Source organism: Globicephala melas, chromosome 14 (assembly GCF_963455315.2).
Source record: "Globicephala melas chromosome 14, mGloMel1.2, whole genome shotgun sequence".
In the NCBI taxonomy this organism is placed as follows: Eukaryota; Metazoa; Chordata; class Mammalia; order Artiodactyla; family Delphinidae; genus Globicephala; species Globicephala melas.
The window spans coordinates 59456114-59477894 of record NC_083327.1 but is presented as its reverse complement, the minus strand read 5'-3'; the positions used below and the strand labels follow the sequence as shown (position 1 = coordinate 59477894).

Sequence of the window (21781 nt, the reverse complement as noted above, 5' to 3'; positions counted from 1 at the left end):
GTTATGGTAAGTAATATAAATGCTAGGGTAAGTTGGTGCCTATTTATCTGCTAAGAGGCAAGAGAATTGCTAGAAAGGATGTGAATTAGGACACATGCTTCTCTATACAAAGTGTATAAATTATTATATCTTTCTGTTTGGAGTACTAATATTTAAGTGAATACATGGCAGCTGCTTCCAATCAGTGTGAACCAATGAAACGGGATCATCTGTATCTATAAAAATCAAATATATGCTATAATGACATTATAGTCAAGGATTTACCTCAGCTCTTTTTACATGAGAAGCATACCCACACAAAATCCTTGTATATGAGAACATGAATAAGTATAAAATATATTAGAGTAGAATAACAGAACCAAGATTTAATTATCACAAATACTTTTCTAGGTTTAATGTTCATCTTTCTGCTATACAAATTCCTCCTCAGGTTAAAAAAAAAAACGTCCTTTCACCAGATAATCAACCAAACGAAATATAGTAACGAAAAAAAATCTTTAAGTCAACTTATTGCCTGTCCTTTTGCCCACCTGGGAGTTATCAGGTATTTATATTTAAAGAGGATTGATGTTTAAAGACACGCTATTGTTCTCTTTGAAGCATTTGAGCGAAAGTCGTGCTCTCAGAGGCTGGGTTCTAATGCGACCAGCATGTGCTCTCCTGCAGCCCATTAACCTTTAATACCTGTCACTCAGCTGCTTACACAGGAAGGTTTTTTTTTTTAAAACCCAGAGAGGAAACAAGGTTATTTAGAAAGAATCAAATGGATAGTTTTACATCTCGAATGTTGGAGAGAAGGCAGTTTTTATGTCATTTAAATGGGTAAGTTGAAGGAACAAAGTTAACAATTACAACCTAATAATTAAATTAAGCACTGTATAAAATAATTATGAAGAAGTCAGTTCTGCTTATTTCTAATAAGAAAGTCAGGGGATTGCTTTGCTGTCAACTGCAGATTCAGCAAAACTATTCTAAACATCATTTCTAAAAAAAGCATAATTTTATGACAATGAGTTTTCCAAAAAGTGAATTTATTGCTGAATTTATAAAAATCCAATTCTCGCTTATTCACCAGGAGGATGAGGTGGACCCCAATGCGTACAGAACAACACACGAGCTTAAGGCTTTACCTGACCCAGTAAAAGTGTCAAGCGCTCCATCTCCAGTCGTGGTTGTGGTTTCACTGCTGTTCAAAGGCTCTGTTTTGACTGCAAGGAGAGACACTACGTAGAAGAATAAGTACATGTGAGTTTTATTTCTAACTTTATATCAAAGATGCAGACTGTACGACTAGTGGCTTTTCTAGCTACCATGGCATGCAAGAGAAAACTTGGGAAGTCGATGAGGAGAGTTTTGTTAATTTAGCTTCTAAATGGACATGCATTTATAGAGGATTTAATCTAAAAATCTTCTGCCTAAGCTGGTTTTCTCGAATCTGGCTTATAAAGGCAGTCAACCTTACACAGTGAAACAGCAGTACGTGTATTTGCATTTTTAAATCACCTAAGCACACTCTGGTATTATAGTCAAAAGGCAGAAGAAAGGAATCGTCAGTCAGTCTTTAGCACATGTAATCCAAATCGTAACAAAGAGATTTACTGCTGATATTTTATTCTTCCCAAGATGACATTAAAAAAAAAAAAGATTGCTTAAGAATACAACAAGGCATATGCAAATACAGAAACCAGGGGTGTATTCATATGGTGGTTGAAAAATGAAGCACTCAGTAAATTTCTGCTCTACAAAAGCCAAAAGAGCCATAAGGTGTTGGGCTTTTTATTCTAATGGTATAACAATTTTTAATACATTATAGACATAAGCATAGAATACGAGATGGTTTCTACAACACTAATTGTATCTTTTGAAAACTCTTTCATATATTATTTCTCCTTTGAGGTGGTATATTTTGGCAAAATCCTCACTTGGCAATGATGTAGCCACTGAGGTCTACATCACTGTCATTATTAGATGCAACGAGTTTGGCAGGGGCAAGCCTCTACCCATTTTGTCACACCATATTTTCCCTTTGTGGCCAGAGCTCCACGTATCACAGCAGCAAGGGAATAAACTAAATTATTTTCTGCTTAACACCTCTTATGTTTCCTGGTCATAAATGGAATGACACAGTTCAAAACCTCAGAAGCAAGCAGAAAACTATGAAGAAGAAAGCTGAAGACTCGCCCACCACGGACAAATATGGCCAAAAGAATAGTGGGCTCAGAGCGCACCCACCAAGCAAGCAAGTCAGCGACGTTACTCTGTTAGAAAAGCAATTAATGATGGAGAAACATGCAGTAATGATTATGTTCCCTTTCCACATGAAGAGAATTGGCTGGACCCTCCCTCAGTGAGCTCTGGGGTTAATTTTAGCATCCGGGATTTAACTATGTCATGAAGATTTGCTGGAAGATTCAGAGTCGAACTGTAAAGGTTGGAAAGAATCCAAACTCTAAACCACACTGCCTCACAGGCAGCACTAACTAACCAAGAATTCCTTTCATCTGTATAGAGATGATCCAGAGTAGGGTTTAGAAAGGTGTAAAAGCTACTCTCTATGATGCAATGTCCCCATCTGACTTCTGACATATGACAAAAAGGAATCGTCCAAAGCCTCCAGCAAAACTAAGATAAGAGACTTCCAAATTCTAATTATGGCGAAATTCCTATGTAAACATGTCTAAATCTATAACAATATTTTTAAAATAGATGTATTAATACTAATGGTTAAATATATTTCACTTGTGAAGTGGGGAGAGGGGAAGCAGAATATCTTAAAAACTAACCAAGCTAGACATGAGGTTTAGTTTTGTTACTTTGGATCCCAACTTTGAGGTTTGATTTCAAAAACTTAGTATTGGTGTTGATTATAATCTCCTCAATTTGAAAGTTTCAGGTGGTCAAAAGGAGAAGGAAGAAAAGCCAGAGAGTTTGAAAGGAGAACGAAGAAAAGCCAGAGAGAGAGTTTGTGGTTGCGTTCATTATCCTGGAATCATCTCTCATTAAAATTTTAAAGGTCTGCTTTTAGTCAAAGACAAAGGAGGCTCATTTAGCTGAGAAGAGGCATCACTAGAAAGTATATAAAGAGAAGCATACACATCAAGATGTGTTCAGTGGACTAAAACACATGGATTTAAAAGTAATAGTTAAATGGATGCTAACATTTGGGGGAAAACATTACACATTAATCCAAACTTATTTTTCATATGTGGGTAAGAGTTGAATAATAGGGAAAAGGGGGAAAATTAATCATGCTGCCACAGAAAATAATTTATGTTCACAGGAAGGCAGCATCAGCAAACATCTCTTGAGTAAGATGCAAAGTTATTTTGATTTGATTTTTATAGAGAAAGAAAGTAATATTAAGTAATAATAAGTCTTTTTCAGGAACAGAAAACTTGAAGTGAAATGGGCATGTTTTATATGATTAGCTGATTTATTAAAAAGATGTTAAAATACAAAGAAGTGTCTTAATATTTAGAAAACAGCTAATGACTATAAAGTAAACATTATGATAATTATAAAGTTTGAAAAATGGAAGTCGTTTTCACTACAGGTCTGAATATATTTGAAATGTATTCCATTTTCTTTTGTCTTGCTTTTGTTTCCACACATTTAATATGTGCAAGACACTATTGGAAAGATGTTCATCAATGAAACAAACCTAGTTTTATGCGTCTGTTTTCTAAAACTTATAAAAATACTCATTCCAAAAGTTTATGAGTGTACATTCACTGTCATGTTCAAATGTATTTTTTTTTTACTGTATTCTATTTTTCTTAAGTTAACACAGAAGTTAAACAGGGCTTTTAATTTATTTTAAGGACTGTGACCAATATCATTACAGTTCATGCTATCAAATGGAAAGAATAACCTTCTATAGAAGAAAAGCATCATCTTTATGAGCAAAATTCAAACTCACAACATAAACATTTTGATTTCAAAAGCTGCAATCATTTTTTAATTCTTAGGTTAGAGAGTTTTGTGGTTTTATTCTTCTACATGCTCGAAATAAGTGATTCAAGGTTCATTTCCCAAAAGGTGGGATGGAAAATCTACATACATATAGCACTTTGTACAGAACCATTACTTCAAGAAATAATTATACTGCCAGGCCCCCTCCACACTAGTTATCCACTTGCAACTTAGATGTTTTTCATAAAGCCAAATAGTAAAAAAAAAGTCAGTCATTTTATTATATTGACATGATTGGGTTTTATTTTTAACCTTCAAAAATAATTGATCTCTGTGGACTAAATCAAGATTGCATGAGATTACTGTCAGCTATGGCTACTAAATCACTGATTTTCTCTCTTTACATCCCAACCTTCTTGCATACCCTCATACAAGTATTTTCAAAGCAAATTTAATCTTGTGCCCTCAGATTATCTTTAGAACTCAAGTACAACATTAATATATATTAATTATTTTTAGAGGAAGTCTATGTTATTATCATAACTTAATAATGCTCATGTTCATTTTTTGCAATATTAGGCTTAATTAACCCTTGAAAGAGAGGTAACCCAAGTACTTTACATTTTACATTTCATCTTCAGAGATCTGTGTTTAAACTGGTGTCCACTTAAAAGACTATATATGTAATTCCAAATATACGCCTTCCTGAACCACAAAATCTCACATAGCCACCTCTGACAACTTAGGTTCTACAAAGAATTTCAGGAGGAGTTAGATCAGGAAGGATACAATTTACAACACTGCAGGGGAGGAAAGAGGTATTGCCTACTAGTTTTATGATTTATGTTTTTCTAAATTAATTTTTTCACTCAAAAACCTATGAGCACCAAATGTCTTTCATTTCTAAATATCCATGAAGTATTTAGTTTTGTAAAATAATTTGATGATGCTTCCAATTTACGGCTTTCATTCCAGAAGGAAAATCTAAAAGGAGTAGAGCCACAGTAGTAGCTGGTTCTACTGCACAGACACATAATACTCAGAAACAAATTCATCCCATGTGAATCAATCATCTATATATTAAAAACTCTGGGAGATTCTTTTCTATGCTCTACAGATTTCAAATATAGAAAACACCATAAACCCAATCAGAATGTCTGATCTTGGTTCCCCCAAATCAGAATGTCTGATCTTGGTTCCCCCAAATCTTCTCTTTGAAGTATTTTCTTAATCTCCATGTAGAATCAAATATTCCCTCCCTCTGCTGTGCACCCACCTTGAACACATTATTCACTCATTATTTTCTTTTCTGTTTCCCTCTGCTAGACTTTTGGTCCCTTGATGGCTAGTATCATGTTCTATAGGTCATTGGGTTCCCATTTCCTAGCACAGAACCTGGCATATAATAGGAACCTGATACATTTTAAGTTAGAAAGTGAAAATTCACATTTAGACCCTATCCTAAGCACTTCCAATAAATCTAAGTATTTTGTATATAAAGTATAGTTAATCATGTATCTTGACACCATTAGGGAAATTAGAATCTCACTTATATATGGAAGTAACTTTTCACATGATTGGCATGCATTTACATGCATGTATATACATATACATGAAGTAGCATACATGAATCTATATCTGGGTTGGCAAACTACATCTCAAGTGCCAAGTCTACCCCACGGTCTGTTTTTGTATAGCCCATGAGCTAAGAATGACTCTTACATTTTTAAATAGTTGAAAAATATCAAAGAAGAATAAAATTTTGTGACATAAAAATTTTACGAAATTCGAATTTCAGTGTTTATTGATCAAGTTTTATTTGAATATGGTCAAGCTCATTTGTTTAACTATTGTCTATGGCTCCATTTGTGCAATGAAAGCACAGCTCAATAGTTACAACAGAGACCATATGGCCTGCAAAGCTGAAAATATTTACTATCTGACCTTTTACAAAAAAAGTTTGTTGACCACTGATCTGTATGCTAAGATATGATTATATTTATTATATTTTTATTGACAGTTCTTCATTTTAACAATTTCACAAGTGACAAAAATTTGAAAGGAAAATCTAGGTTCTAATATAAATCTGCAGATGTAATTACAGAATTAGGATTAAGGTGATGAACCCCTTTAAAAATTACTTTTAAGGAGTAATGTAATATATTTAAACAGCACCAAGGTAGTAGGGTAGGATATTAAGGTGATACTATTGACTCATTTGTATCAGTAAAAACTATCAAAATTATCTTTTTGAAAATCTAAGTTAATGGAAAGATCTTGAAAAGCCACTAAATTAGCTTTTGCTTTTGTCTTTTGTTTTATTATAATAATAATAAACTGTGGCCAGTTTACATGTTCTAAATGCAGAAAAGTTTATTATCTGACCAAACACTGGAGGGTCTTTTAACACACTGACTGCATGTTTCCATTTTCCTTAAAAAGCTGTTGCCTAATTATTATTGAATTATTAATTAAGGAAAATATATTGGTTTATATTGCCCCAAATTTACATACATTATATGATTTAAAACAAAAGCTTTGCCAGTAAAGTATTATTATCCTTCTTTTGTAGAAAAGAATTAAAGCTCAGAGAGGTTAAGTAACTTGTCCAAGAAGACACAGCTAGTAAATGTAGTGCCAGGTTTCAGATCCATGGTCTTCCTGACACAGAAGTCCTTTTTTCTCCCACACGGTCACACAACTCTTAAACATTTATACTAAGAACAAGGAAAACTTGATGTTTTACACTTAAAAAAATTTTTCTGTTGGATATTAGATGTAAATTACTAAATATTAATTGTATATATTCACTATTGTAAAGTTGCCTATGTTACATTAATATGTCAGAATAGAACAAGAGCCAGTGAGCTAAGAATGTTTTTTACATCTTAAATGTTTAAAAAAAAAAATCAAAATTAGAATATTTTGTGACATGTGATAATTATATGAAATTTAAATTTCAGGGTCCATAAATCAAGTTTTATTAGAACCTGACGACTCTCATTCATTTATGTATTGCCTATGGCTGCATCTGAGCTACAGCGACAGAGCTGCATAGATGAGACAGAGAGAGACAGCATAGCCTACAAAGCCTAAAACATTTCCTGTCTGGTTTTTTGCAAAAAAAGACCCTTGAGTGAGAAGTAAGAGCAACTAAATTCTGGCAACGTATTTTTTAAGTATGAAAAGTATATTTTAAGTGTGGCGTTAAAAAAAAAGAAACTAAAACGATAAAAATTTAAATAACGGGCATAATGGAGTACTTTTCATCCACTGGTCATATATTCTAATTTAATCTACATACAGCAAGGTCCAGGCAAACTGTGCCTATTCTAACTGCTTGCTTGTAATGCACATTTCTAACAGGTCGTGAGCTCTTCTTTTTAATGCTAGAATTGGGTGGTTCTACAGAAGTTTTATGTGGTTTTGTTTTAATTTTTAAATTTTGATAGCATATTAACTTTTGGTTTGGGAAAAAGTTTATTTATATTATATATATATATAAATATAGGAATGTAGTTAATACATATAGTTCAAAACATTTTAAGAGATTTAATATTAATTTATAATTTTAAATGTATAGCTTTCATCACTGGTAATTTTTAAATGATGGATTTTTAAATGTTAATATTACTTTAGGTATTTTAATTGGAATATTTATTAAAGTCTGTAAAATAGGAAATATCATTTTGCCATGTTATGAATTTAATTTAATTTATGAAAGCCTGTAGGCTTTGGAGATTGAGTTTGTACAGAGGCGCAATCTGCTTCAACTGCTCATTGACGTGACAGTTGTGTTGAACTATCACTTAATAAACTGATAGAAAAATAGTAGATGCACCCGTTTGTGCAAAATTATGAAAACACTAAGAAAAGAATACTACTGACCTAAGATTAGAATACTAGTTGATAAGAAAAACATAGCCAACTGTTATCAATAAACAACTAAAAGGTGTGTTCATGTCTCCTTTTTTTTTTTTTATAACAAGTACTGAACACAGAAAAGAGAGTGCAAACAGAAATAGCAACAGAAAGCAAACCAGAAGGGCAAATCCACACACCCAAACACATGCAGTGTACCATCATCTCTCATACTTGTTGCGGAGGAGGGGGTGTTGCAACTCAGCAACCAGTCTGCAGTGTTTAAAACAGTCATGTTGTCCCCTGAGAACAGGAACAGCATAAGGGTTCATTGTCTGAATGCCTGCTCAGTGTACGAGAATAGTCTTCAGTGCTTGTACTGGTTTCTGACCCTTTTGTCAAAATTATAACTGCATGGTATGACTTTTACATTTTAGTTTATCAGGTATGTTTTAGTTCAGTTAAATATACATACATGGTGATTAGTGACCTTCAAAGTCTGATTTCAGAGTGCATGTTTTTTTTTTTTTTAAATCTTATTATTTGCACCCAAGTTAAGGTTTAAATATAAATGTTCTTACTCCACAAGTTATCACTAAACAATCTTATAAATTTGCAATCCTATAATTAATTAGCCAAAATTATAGATGCATGTTTAGAGACAAACACTATAAACAAGGAAAATGTTAATTTACAAAGGGTTTTATGTAAAACATTATTAAATACAGGCAAGTTGCAATCCACACAACTTTATAAAGAAAATTTTAGATTTCACAGTTACTCTAAAATAAGTGGAAAGAGGTGTATCGATTTAATAAATATTTACTGAAAATTTAAAAGAAAATATGATGTGGCAAATGCTGATATCTAATAATATGAATAGCTTACAAATTAAAGCAATTTTCAAGTAATTTTTCACTCGACAAAAACAACTAAATCTACAAAACTTCAAAATAATTGTGAGTAATTGAAAATGCAGCTTATATATGTGTATATATGTATATATATATGTATAGGCATTCTACGTATACATATTCTGATGCAAAAATCAGATCGTATTTTCTGACAGGTTGAATGCATTTTATAAAAACAATAGGGTGAAATATTTGAAATAGTTATTATTGTTGCCATATGTTGTGGCATAATTATGAGTTAATCATATGAAAAGGTATCTAGAAAAAATTCAATTCCTATTTTAAATACATGTTAGGTATTTCTCTCTTTGAAAAGAAAATGCAGCAGATATGGACATTTTTCCATTCCCAAAACCATTTTTAAGAAAAACCATTTTTAAGAAAAATTTTGGAGTAGCCTTTCTCTTAAAATTCAAAATAAAACCAAAAACTAATAGAATTTCTTTTCCATTTTCTATTTTTGTTGTTGTTGAGTAAGATCAGAGAGTAAATCCTTGGGCCACATTTTTTACATTTTGAAAAATATGTACAAGGGCAAATACAAAAAGGAAGCCTTGCTAAAGGCCTTCAAAATGTTGCTCGGGGCTATCTATTCTTTCTGAATGCTTCCAGCTATAGAGGAGGAGCAAAAATTTCAAGAAAATCAACAGAACAATAAATAATCCATTAACTATATATTACTTGAGTATGATGCTGTGATGTTATTGCTTATGAGATATAATATTTATTTACTAGCAGATTCCTAACATGTAAAGCCACAACGAAGTTTGAAATGTGATTCTGGGTGTCTTCAGGGTTGTACACTTACCTCCTGTCCCATTTGTGGTGACCGATGTGCTGCTGAGATTAGCTTTCTCCAGTTTGGAGCTACCAGGAGTATCGCCACCTCCAACAAGAGGATGAGGACTCGCTAGGTCCTGCATTTCCATAGACCTGTTGGAGCAGGAAGCAACAGAGAAAAAGTTGAAATTTCAGCAATGCTTTCTTAATAAACTCTGTATATCACTCTACTGAGCATGCAGGTGATCTCACAATAATAGGAATTGAAACCCACAGCTAAGACTTTTTGGTTAATCAGGTGAACGTGACGGTCCATTAAAAGTTAATAAATAAGTAAAGCTTCCATGATAGCTAAGCTTCCTCATTTGTTTGTTATTTGTAATAACCATACAAAAACTCAGATCTACAGGAAGGAATGAAGAGTGACAGAAAGGTAAATTTGTAGGTAAATACAAAAGATTATCTTATTTTTCTCTTAATTCATGAAAGACAGTGAACTGTGTAATTTATGATATAGGATAAAAGTATATGTGACAACAACAGCACAAAGAATAGTTGCCAGGGGTGGGATTGGGGTGGGAATGAATAGGCAGAGCACAGAGAATTTTTAGGACAGTGAAAATACTCTGTATGATATTGTAATGAAAGATGTATGTCATTATACATCATGCAAACTCACAGAATGTACAGCACCAAGAATTAACACTAAGGTAAACTATGTACTTTCAGTGTAGGTTCATCCTTGGTAACAAATGCAGCATTCCGGTGAGTGATGCTGATAATAGGGGAGGTTACGCATGTGCAGGGCAGGGGGTAGATGGAAAATCTCTGTACCTACTGTTCAACTTTGCTGTAAGTGTTAAACTACCCTGAAAAATAAAATCTTAGGAAAAACCAAATCAAAATTGGTCATATGCAAATAAAGCAGTGGTTAGTGAGAAATTTATATCTTTAAATGGTTACATAAGAAAAGAAGGGTTTAGAATCTGTGATCTAAGTTTCTACCTTAAGAAACCAGTGACAGAAAGGCAACTGAATCCAAAGTAAGTAAAAGACAGGAAACAATAAAAAGCAGAAATCACTGAAATAGAAAATCTATGAACAACAGAGACAATTTACAAATCCAGAAGATGATCATTAGAGATACTGAAGATATTAAAAAGGATGATAAGAGAATATTATGAACAATATTATGCCAAATAATTCAATAATTTAGATAAAATCAGACTTTCTTGAAAGACACAAACTATAAAAACTTATAACAATTTTTAAAAACTGTCCTATACCAATTAAAGAAATTGAATTCATAATTAAACATTTAAAAAAACTCCATGGCCATATGGTCACATTAGTGAATGCTAGCAAACATTTAAGGAAAAATAACAGCCATCTTTCATAAATTCTTTTAGAAAAAAATAGGAGGTAACACTTTTCACTCCACTGTAAGAGACCAGAATTACCCTGATCCAAAGTCTGCCAAAGGCAATTCCAAGAAAAAAAAAATTATGGATTTATATTTCTCATGAACATAGATGAAACAATATTTCAAAAACTATTATCAAATAAAATCCAGCAATGAAAAGGGTAATATATGATGACCAGGTGTGTTTTATTCCAAGAATTCAAGTTGAGTTAACACTTAAAAATCAATAAATGTAATTCAATATATTAACAGAATATACTTTCAATGGGTGTAAAATGCATTTGACAATATTCATTATCCATTCATGATACAACTCTCAGAAAACTAGGAAACACACTAAAAATCAATAAATGTAATCCAATATATTAACAGAATATACTTTCAATGGGTGTAAAATGCATTTGACAATATTCATTATCCATTAATGATACAACTCTCAGAAAACTAGGAAAAGAAGCATTTGCCTCCCATATGATAAAGACCATTCTTGAAAAATCTACATCTTATGTCATGATGAAATATTGAATGATTTCTCATTAAAGAAAGATCAGAACTAAGGCAAGAGTATCTCTTTTTCCCACTTCAATACGACATTTTATTGGCACTCTTAGTCAGTGGGAGAAAACAAAAATGAATAAGTAAAAGGGGTAAAGCTTAGAAAGAAAAATTGTTAATTCAATAAAATAGTTAACTAATAAGGACCTGCTGTATAAAAAAAACCCTGTTAATTCACAGGTAACATAATTGTTTATGTAAAATATTCTGAGAAATCCATTAAGAAAAACCCTATGAGAACTAATGGGTGAATTTACCAAAGTTACAGGTACAAGGGCCTTGCCAATAATAAATAAAAACATGAATCAAAAATATCTGAAACATCAGTCAATGCCTTTCTAGTTCAAACATGAACTACCAAAACAGTGGCTGTTCAGGAGGTTGGAAGTTGGGTTATGAACAGTCCCGCTCCAGCTCAACTCAACTCCAAAAGGAATCTGAATGCTCAGACCCTTGTTTTCACAGCCAGCCAGAACAAACGACTTAGACACTTTGGGAAATAAAACAAAACAAATACCATGCTTCAGTCTCTACTGAGTTTCTGTACACAATCTTCAGAAAACTATAAATACATGATTTTCAGAATACTATAAATTATTTTTTACATAATGTTCAGAATGACATCTTGAGTCATAACAAGAAGCAGGAATATAGGACCCATAGTAGAGAGAAAACACAGTAAATAGAAGCAGACCTGTAGATGACTCAGGATTTGGAATTAGCAGAAAAGGATTTAAAAAACTATGGTGTATATGTGAAATAATTTATAGGAAAAGATATGTACACAAGGTATAAACATATAAATATGCCACGTATATAGATATATACATATATGGCATATATACATATGTGCCATATATATTTTATATGTATGTGTAATTATGAATATAACGTGTATGTATTACATCTAAATATCGCATATAGAAAAAAATGAAAACTGCAAAATAGAGCCAAATGAAAGTTCTAGAATGAATATTATAATATATTAAATAAAAAAATAGTCTTTGGATGGACTTCAAGGCACTGCAAAAAAAAAAAAAAAAATTCAGTAAATCTGAAACTGGGCCAGTAGAAGTTATTCAAACTGAAGCAAACAGACAAAATATTGGGGAAAATATTGAATAAAGTAAAAGTAACCTGTGGAATATTATTAGAAAGCAAGAAAGGGAAAGAGACAGAATAATTTCAGAATAAATAATGGCCAAATTTGATAATAAACAGCAACCCATAAAGCCCTGAAACATAATAAATGAGAAAAAGAAAAAGAAAACCAAACCTTACACATTACAGCACATTACATTCATACATACATTCGTACATACATTCATACATACAGCACATTACAGTCAAATTCTTAAAATAAGATAAAGAGAGATCTTTATAGCAATCGGATAAAAAAGACACAGAGAAGAGGAGAATAGTAGGAACCCCCAAAAGTATTATCGGTAGCACACTCCTGATAACAGGCTTAATTACGGTAAACAACGAATGCTCATGATTTTATCTTCTCCTACCGAACCCACCCAACAGAAATATTTTTAGTTTAACTGAACTAATAAATGAAGAATTGCTTATTACATGCAAAGTACTGTCACAGGTGTTAGGCTTGCTAAATGGAGAAACCATGGTCCTACCCTCAAAGAAATTTATGATCTAAATGAGAAAGCAGATCCTGTGCATAGAAAACTACAGTACATTAAGTATCCAGACAGAGCCTGGGGCCACATCCTGGAGAAGGTCATTGAGAGCTGCGTTCCCTCCCTCTGACCAGAGGCGTGCGGGGCTTGGGAGACATATGAATAGGTTTTTCCAGCTTTACCACGTGTCCACTACTGGGTTATGCCTGAAGGAGTTGTATAGAATTCGATAAGTGGTTGGGATAAATGCTGCGTAGAAGGTAAGAGGCTCCGTAAGAGTTAGGAGGTGGATGGGGCCCTCAGAGGGGAGCATTCAGGAGCAGAGGCCAAAGCAAGACAGAAACCTTTGGCCAGAGAGGTTTCATCACACTAAGTTCATTTTAGGGTGCCAGGGGAATGTGCTGTCAAACTTGAGGAGTTTATCCCTCTTTTTTTGTTTTTCTGGGTTTTTTTGACCGTGCCATGCGGCATGTGGGATCTTAGTTCCCCGACCAGGGATCAAACCAGCGCCCCCTGCAGTGAAAGCGCAGTCTTAACCACTGGACCGCCAGGGAGTTTATTCTTGACCCATAGGCAATGAGGAGGCATCGAGGGTTGTTGATCTGGGGAGTCATGAAAAAAATCAGTTGGAGGATTGACGTTAGCAGTGGTTGTTGGCGCGCAGGGTGCCTGCGCCACAGGATTACTAAACCCAAGGTGGGTCGATGGGAGATTATAGAGGCGCGTTTTCCAAGGAGTGGGGCAGGGAGTGTTGTTACTATTAATACTGTGAACTTAAAGAGTCTAGAAAATTTTCTCAGAAATTGTTAGCTGGGTTTTGATGAATTCAAAGAAGGGGTTCTAGGGGAAGCATCTAGTTGGTAGTATTACTGAAACTGCAAGGTAGTGTAGGGGCTCACAGCCAATCTGAGCCACATGCAACGTGAAGAAGGAAAATCAGTCAGGAATGAAAGGACGGAGCCCACACTACAGAGAGGAGCAGGAATATGTCACTCCCGGAAAACAAAAGAAAGATAGCCTTTGTATCTTACATTCCAGTTTCCAGGAAGCCAAAATGCAATTATCTGGCTCTGTACAGTAAGTCTCCTTTGCTTGAATTTATTTTAATGGGTTGATATTTCTTACAATTAATAGAGCCTGTAGAGAATAGGCATGCATTATTGCTGTAAACCATACATTATTGCTATAAACTATACAGTAAGGATATTCCTGTACTTCCTTTTGTATGTTAAACTTCAGATTCTTTTTAAGTCTAGTTCATACAATATGTAACATATAAAATATAAAGTTTACCTTAGAGTTCAACAGCAGAAAATGTTTAACAGCTACCAGTTTTTACTGAGTACATATTGTAAGACACAGCCTACGCTTGGTACTTCAAATATATCCTCTCTGTTAATCTTTACATTAACACACTGATGTGCATATTATTTTCCATATTTTATAGATAAAGAAATTGAGACTCAGAGAGGATATACAGCATGCCCAAGACCTCATAGGTTGAAAGTAGCAGCACCAAGACTTGAACTCAAGTCTATTTGATGCCGGAGCCCAGGTTCTTTCTGTCACATTATATGTTTCCCATTTTTAAAAGTGGCTTTAGTTTTTTCACACTGTGAAACCACAATTAGGAATGCATATTCTTGCAATAAAACATTTTGAATGGTTTTCAAAAAATACTCAACTCAATATAAGCTTCTACTCTGACAAATCTACATTACCATATTTAAAGGAGACCCCTTTCTAAATAGCACAGAGAATTATATTCAATATCCTGTGATAAACCACACTGGAAAAGAATTTTTAAAAGAATGTATATATATGTATAAAGGTGCCCCTTTTTATCTTCCAAGATGTCACTTTCAACCCATGTCATAAGGCCATGTGAATACTAGCATCTTTCTGGACAATATAAAAAACAAACATCCATAAACACAAAAACTCTTTAAAAAAAAAAGAAAAGAAGACTTGCAGGTCACATGCAGCTGTTTTCTTGCTTCTTGTCTGCATTCTTCTGCAGCACAGGTGGAATTTATTTCTAGCAGACTTAAATATCCTCTTCAAACCCAAGGAAGAGCATGCTTTATACTTGTGCATTTAGTCTCCTGTAACTCAGAAACCATGATTCCTTCTGCACAGAGCCTGGTAATGAGTCATAGACTGTTTATTTACAGGCTGAGATTCCACCAATTCTTCATGACCCAAGAAATGCAAAAACATCCTAGACTTTCAAAGGCATTCACTCCCATGCCAGCTTTTCTCTTTGCATAAAGTGGACAGTGTGTATGCAGGGCTCTGTGTCCCAAGCTCTCAGAGTCTGCCTAACTAGCCAATTTTCATTTGGACCGTCAGAATGCATTTAAGGGCAAGAGTTCAGGTATTTGCTTTACTCATAACTTCCTTTTTTATGTAATATAAGCCTTTTCATCCTCCTTAGCTGAAAAATTGGAATAACAAAATCAGCTTTTACTTAAATAATGAGAGTACAGGTTGCATTAGGGTAGGGATTATTTTCTATTCATTGCTTTTTTCCTCTACACTTAGAATTGTGTGGGGTACTTAGTGAGTGCTAAGGATGAATAATAAAATAGGAATAGGAAAAATGCTGATGAAGTGATTGAATAACTCGGAGTCAAGAGTACTCTGGTTCAACAAACACTGCTTGAGCATCCAGGAAGTTCAGGGACATTTCTAGGAATCCAGAAAGTATCTTCTGAGAGCTTGGAGGCTAGTAGGAGAGCAAAGGGATGGGTGGAGGGAGACGGGGATTAGCACTGTGATGTCACTGTGTATGGAAGGTTTCATATCTGCATGTGCAATGTTAGAACTCCCAAATGAGTGAGGGGTGTGTGTGTGTGTGTGCGCACCCATGAGCGTGCAAGAGGGTGGGGAGGAAGACGCCCTGCATGGATACAGAAAACCACTGTGCGAGAAAAAATATAATAAAGCCATTTGGTCAACTTAGATTGGATGAAAGTCATAGGCATGTCACTACTGGGTGCCAATTCCCACTCTCTGGAAAAAGCACATCCGTCCACCTTAAACCAGCACATTTCAGATTAGGAGCCAAGAAACCCTTGTCCCAGCTGCAGTCCTGAGCCAGTTTCTCCCCTGGCTCAGTTAGGCTGGGAGATGTGGATGCTCTCTGCTGCACGGTGTCTATGTCACTGATCAGGTGGCCAGACAGTCCCAGAAGGAGGCCCTCACTAGCCCATTTCAGCAGACATCATCAGAACTGGGCTCTGCTGCAGAGAAAAGGAAATGTTGGAGGAAGAAAACCCCTATCAACAAGGATCAGGGAAGTGGGCCATGAATAATGGGAGCTATTCTTGCAATTTGTCAGTGACCTCATGCCTGTCCCTGAGGCCAGCCTGAATGCTTGCAGTGCAAGTGACCCGTCTGCCAGAGTGACCTCAGGCCCTGGAGTAACAGCAAATAAAGCCATGGACACACTGTTCTCTGGACACTTTTACAGTCCTTCCTTTCCAGGGCTTCCTTACAGATCTAGACGAGTCCTACAGCTCTGGCCCTTTCTTCACTACGACTCTTAACAGATTATTTAGATAAAACATGGTCTCCCCACCCAAAAAATGTGAGTAAATTTTTAAAAAGTGTATCTCTAAAGCACTTCTCTAAATTTAGGTTTTCAAAGCCCCCCCCCTTTACTTTGAAAACAAAGGAAAAAAAGCCCAATGAATTCTCCAACCGTTATTTGAATAGTACAGGACTCAAGTTTCTGTTAGATCAGTTACAAACCATGGTTAATGAAGCAGGAAATTATTTCCCTCCAGTAAGCAGAAGAATAAAGCCATACGGCCACAATAAAAACATCTAATACCATTAATTATACCAAGAAATATATAGACTCTTTTTCTAAGGAAAAAACTCTACCAGTAAGGATCAAACATTTTACTGGATGATTGAATGAGGGTTTTTCAATGCTAGAATGTTGAATTGAAAAGAGCAAAGCATTAGCATAATGTACACAATAAAGATAGCTCCCTATGAAAATGATGGAATTTCGGAGTCTTGAGGGACATTCAATGTCCTCGAATGCAAAAATACCATTTTATGCGCAAGGCTGGGAGTACTATGTTAAGGGCCTGTACTATAGGCTGAAACCTGGGTTTTAAACTCCATCTCTATCACTTACCAGTCAATGGACTTTAGGCTCAAAAATGGAGTTAATGATACCCACTGGAGGGTTACTGAGTGAATGAAATAAGATCACGCACGCAAATTACACAGAATTTGGCACACAGTGTATCTTTATGAATGTTAGCTATTACCAAAGTCACTTCTACAATGCTGTCAATAAATGTCTGATTTGTCTGTTTGAAAACCTGTAGTATCAAGAAAATTGTTTTCTTAAGAGGAAGCCCATTTCATTTTCCACTCACTTATTACTCAGAAAGTCTTCCATACATGGTTTCCATGCAACTTTGGTCCTGGAAGAAATTTAACCCATTGACATGGGGTAAGTCTAAACTTTCTTTCCCATAACTTCCCTTCAAACCTCAAAGAGGAATGTCCCAACTCAGAGCCTTAAAGGTGCAAAACATGGCAGGAATATTAAAAGGATCACTCTGGACCCATCAGTATAGTCTGAAGAGTACACTAGCTTTGCTATCAGACACTTTACAGTATGAACATACACTGAAACCCAGCCAACCAAACCCCTATGATTTGTCCCATGTAATGCTTTACAGCCCTGTTTTCTCTCAGCCACAACACATGCCGTTGGCATTTGGAACCTAAGTGAACAGCTTTTCATATGTTCCTCTTAAATGCTATCTTGTTGGATTGAGTCCACTGTTTTATCTTGTCCTGTCAGATTCTGATTCTGCTGTTCCAAGTATTCTTTCCCTGTGCCATGACACCCATAAACTTTCCTAGCATGCGCTCATTGCCAAATCACAATAAACATGTTGAACAGGCCAATGTCAAGGACAGGTCTTGAAGAAGGCACTAGAGTTATATCTTTAGATCTATATCACTGGGAGATAGTTATTGAGCTAATAGCAGTACTATCTTTCAGTCTCTATTTTTCTGTATTTTCCTCATAAAAATATCAAGAGCCTTTGAGACACACGTTGTTGAATGCCATATGTGCTAAGTATAATGCAGGCCTTTGTTCCTCTTTTCTGGTATTGCTGTCAGGCTATTCTGGCATGGCTTTTGCTTAGAGAACTTATGCTGGATTCTCATGATCACAGTCCTCTTTCTAATTATTTATATTTAGTTATCTAAGAAGGTAATTTTATTTTTTTGAGATGGATTTCGAACATTTTAATTTTGAAAATTTTTATTGAAGTATAGTTGATTTACAATGTGGTATTAGTTTCAGGCGTACAGCGAAGTGATTGAGATATACATATATATGTATATATACACCTATATATGTGTGTACAGTGACGTGATTCAGATATATATATATATTCTTTTTCAGGTTATTACAAAATATTGAGTGTAGTTTCCTATGCTCTACAGTAGTGGATCCTTACTGTTTATCTATTTTATACATAAAATATATAAACTATCTATTTTATATATAGTAGTGTATATATGCTACTCCCAAATTCCTAATTTATCCTCCCCACCACCTTTCCCCTTTGGTACCCTTAAGTTTGTTTTCTGTCTGTTTCTGTTTTGTAAATAAGTTCATTTTTTATCACTGATCTAAAGTTTATTGTGTCACACAATGAAACAATGAAAAAATGATTTCTCTTTAGAAATCTGATCCTAAAATACACATATGGCATGTGCTTTATTAGATAACAATATGGATGGGGAAGGAGGAACAGGAATCTAAGTCTATGATCTACTACTTAGGAAAAGTTAATGGGTGTGTGTGTAGATGGTTTTCCTAATATCTTCTCAGGTTTACACGGCTCTCGAAATAACACTGTGAGTCCTCCACAGACAGGCATTCTGTACTCTCTCCCTTTCTATGCCAAGACATTCTGTATCTTTATGAGGTTACTCAACCCATTCACTTTGAAGGCAAGGAAGTTAGCACCTGCCACGGGGGATCAGAATGTGAAATGTGAGGAGGGAGCCCTGTGATAAGTGCCTGACCTTTTACCAAACAAACAAAAAAAACCTCTAAGAAAACAATGAAGAAAATGCAGTAATATACCAATATACCAATCAGAGTGTTGTGCCGCTCTTAATACAAGCAATTAAAGTTCCACTCCACAGGAAGCAATGGTTGCTTCCTGTGTGTAATTCACAGAACAGCCAGCAATGCCAGGAGACATCAGGGAACTCCCCCACTGCCCCACCCTTATGACCCCATAACATGATAGTCTCCACTAAAAAAAAAAAGTCAAACAGCCATCTTAGTGATAGGAACTTGGGGCCCACTGCTCATCTGACGTAATACTTCACGGAGCAGGTCCAAACACAATGCAGGGCCCTTGAAATCAGCAGGAGCTCAGCACTCCGATCCATGCCAAAGAGCAAGATGAGAAATGGGGCTGGTATAAATATTCATTGGGAAGTTACGGCCAACCTCCTTGTGCTGTGTGTTTAATGCAACTCAAAACTGCTCCACCTGGTCCCTTCTGGCTCCCTCATGTCTACCAGGGGCTGGCAGCTGGAAGGCAGGCTGAGCTTAGAGATCTTTTAATTTGCTGTAGCACCAGAGGGACAGGCAGGAGGGATGACAATGCATATGCTGGGATTCAATTACAGGGCTGTCTTTTTCCCAGGTGGGAGGTAACACTGACTGCAGAGAATTCAATGCTTCATCTGTTAAGGTCCCTTAGGAAAAGATGGGTGGTTTGCAAAAGCTGGGGGTGTGGAATAATGCTCTATGGTCGGCCCTCAAGACAAAAATCTTGGCAAAAATTATCAGGCAAATTGAATGGTATTTTGTTAGGCTCACATGCAATCTTTACTTTTCTCATTTTCCAAAGCAAAATTATTCTGTAAATTCTGCCTAGAAAATACAGATGGTTGCTCCTAAATTCTGAAATCAGTTGATGTGTAGCCTATAAAATGTAGGATGAGAGAAGCTTTGAGATCACTGTCCCATGAGTTTCACTGCCAAAAAGGTGTTTAAATATTGCATAGAGTTAGATGTGTTCCAACCATGAACATTTAAGGGGAACACACACTGTTCTGAATTTAAAGCACTGAACAGTTCCTAAAAGCTTGACAAAAATAACTACAATGTAATTTTTTCTTTACAATAAAATGGCATAATGGCATTACTCTTTAGGACCCTAAACTCAATAATCTGTTGTAGTTTGTTGGGGCTAAAGGGGGAGGGTGTGCTTCTTATTCTAACTGCTACAGAGCAAGGTTCACCAAATACATAAGTGAGGTTGACTAGTGTCTGCTGGATTATTTCTCTATGAATAGTTACTGCGCTACTAATTACAAACCAATACTATCTATTCCTTAGAGTAGATCTATCTGTGCTATTACTTGGGCAAACCTCCTAGGTGGATGGCTTCATTTTTATTCTGTATTTAAAAGGAAAAAAGAAAGCTGCATTTGTTTTTATCTCTCAATTTCATGCTTGCCCTAGGACAGCCTTTTCTCCCCATGGTAGTTAGAGTGGAGCTTTGCAATAACCAACTCAAACCAAGTTCATCTTCTGCTCAAAACCTTCTAACGCTTTCCCATCGCTCCTAGAGAAATTCCCCAGTTGCTCACCTGGCCTCTCAGGTCACTTCCTTATGTGATACACCGATGCACCATTTCCCTGACCTTGGCTCCCAAGTGATTCCCTCACCCATGGAGCTCCTCCAGCCCATGGCACACCACCTCCCCAACCCTGACCTGCCCATCTTCAAACATACCCAACAGGCTCCTAGAACAGGCTCTTGGCACTTGACGTTTCCTTTCCCTGGAGCACCATTCCCTCAGCCATCCTCCTTGTCCTGTTCCTCTGCTCAGACCCCCCCCTATTCAGAGAGCCTTTCTCTGCCCTCCTTATAAAACAGCAACAACCTCACCCAATAATTACCCACTATCCAATTTATGTTATAATTGTACCATTTATACTGCTTTATTCTTCTTCAAGGCAATTATCTCCCCTGACATAGTATATATTAACTTATTAGTTAATTGTCTCTCCCTCTAGAATGTATGCTCATGACAGGAGGGGAGTTTTTATTCATGGCTGTATCTATAGTGCCTAGGACTGTGCCTGGCATATAAGTGTTCAATGTATGAATAGATTTTCCAGTAATTTCAACTGACTAACCTAGTTAGTCTAGTTACCTAGGCTTGATCACACACCTCAATATCACTAGTTTTCTGTGGCATAGTTTTATTGTTTCTTAAAATCAACTCTCTGATTAAAAAAATACAGTTCAAATATAAAGAATTGTACAATGTGATTGACAGAATCTCTAGTATTTTTTCGTCTTTAAATTTGAAGAATAGAGTAAATTAATAATTGTTTAATGAGTGCCTAGCATGTAATCAGGTACTACGTTTTCTATATTTTTAGTAAAAACATAGTTTTACCTGAAATTAAACATTTTCTTATATTCTTTGCAAAATCCAAATTTTAGCTTAAGATCAAGTATGTTAGTATGTTCAGGCTGCTATAACAAAATACCACAGGCTGGGTAGCTTATAAACTACAGAAATGTATTGCTCACAGTCTGGATGCTAGGAAGCCCAAGATCAAGGTGCAGCAGGGTTGAGTTCCCCGGTGAGGGCCCTGTTCCTGATTCATG

The 21781-nt window shown here is 35.5% G+C and overlaps 1 protein-coding gene across 11 annotated transcripts in view; it reads right to left on the bottom strand.

Moving 5' to 3' along the window:
* The window catches only part of EYA4 (EYA transcriptional coactivator and phosphatase 4), a 261461-nt gene that overhangs the window by 61220 nt on the left and 178460 nt on the right, over window positions 1-21781 (bottom strand). For 7 of the 11 annotated variants that reach the window (XM_060283692.2, XM_060283691.2, XM_060283696.2 and 4 more), the window contains exons 4-5: window positions 9496-9620; window positions 1131-1223 (exon numbers count right to left, since the gene is read on the bottom strand). In XM_060283692.2, coding sequence (XP_060139675.1) covers window positions 1131-1223; window positions 9496-9620 — 218 coding nt within the window. The remainder of the gene's footprint in view (window positions 1-1130; window positions 1224-9495; window positions 9621-21781) is intronic. The other 4 variants (XM_060283699.2, XM_060283698.2, XM_060283700.2 and 1 more) reach the window with 2 other exon arrangements.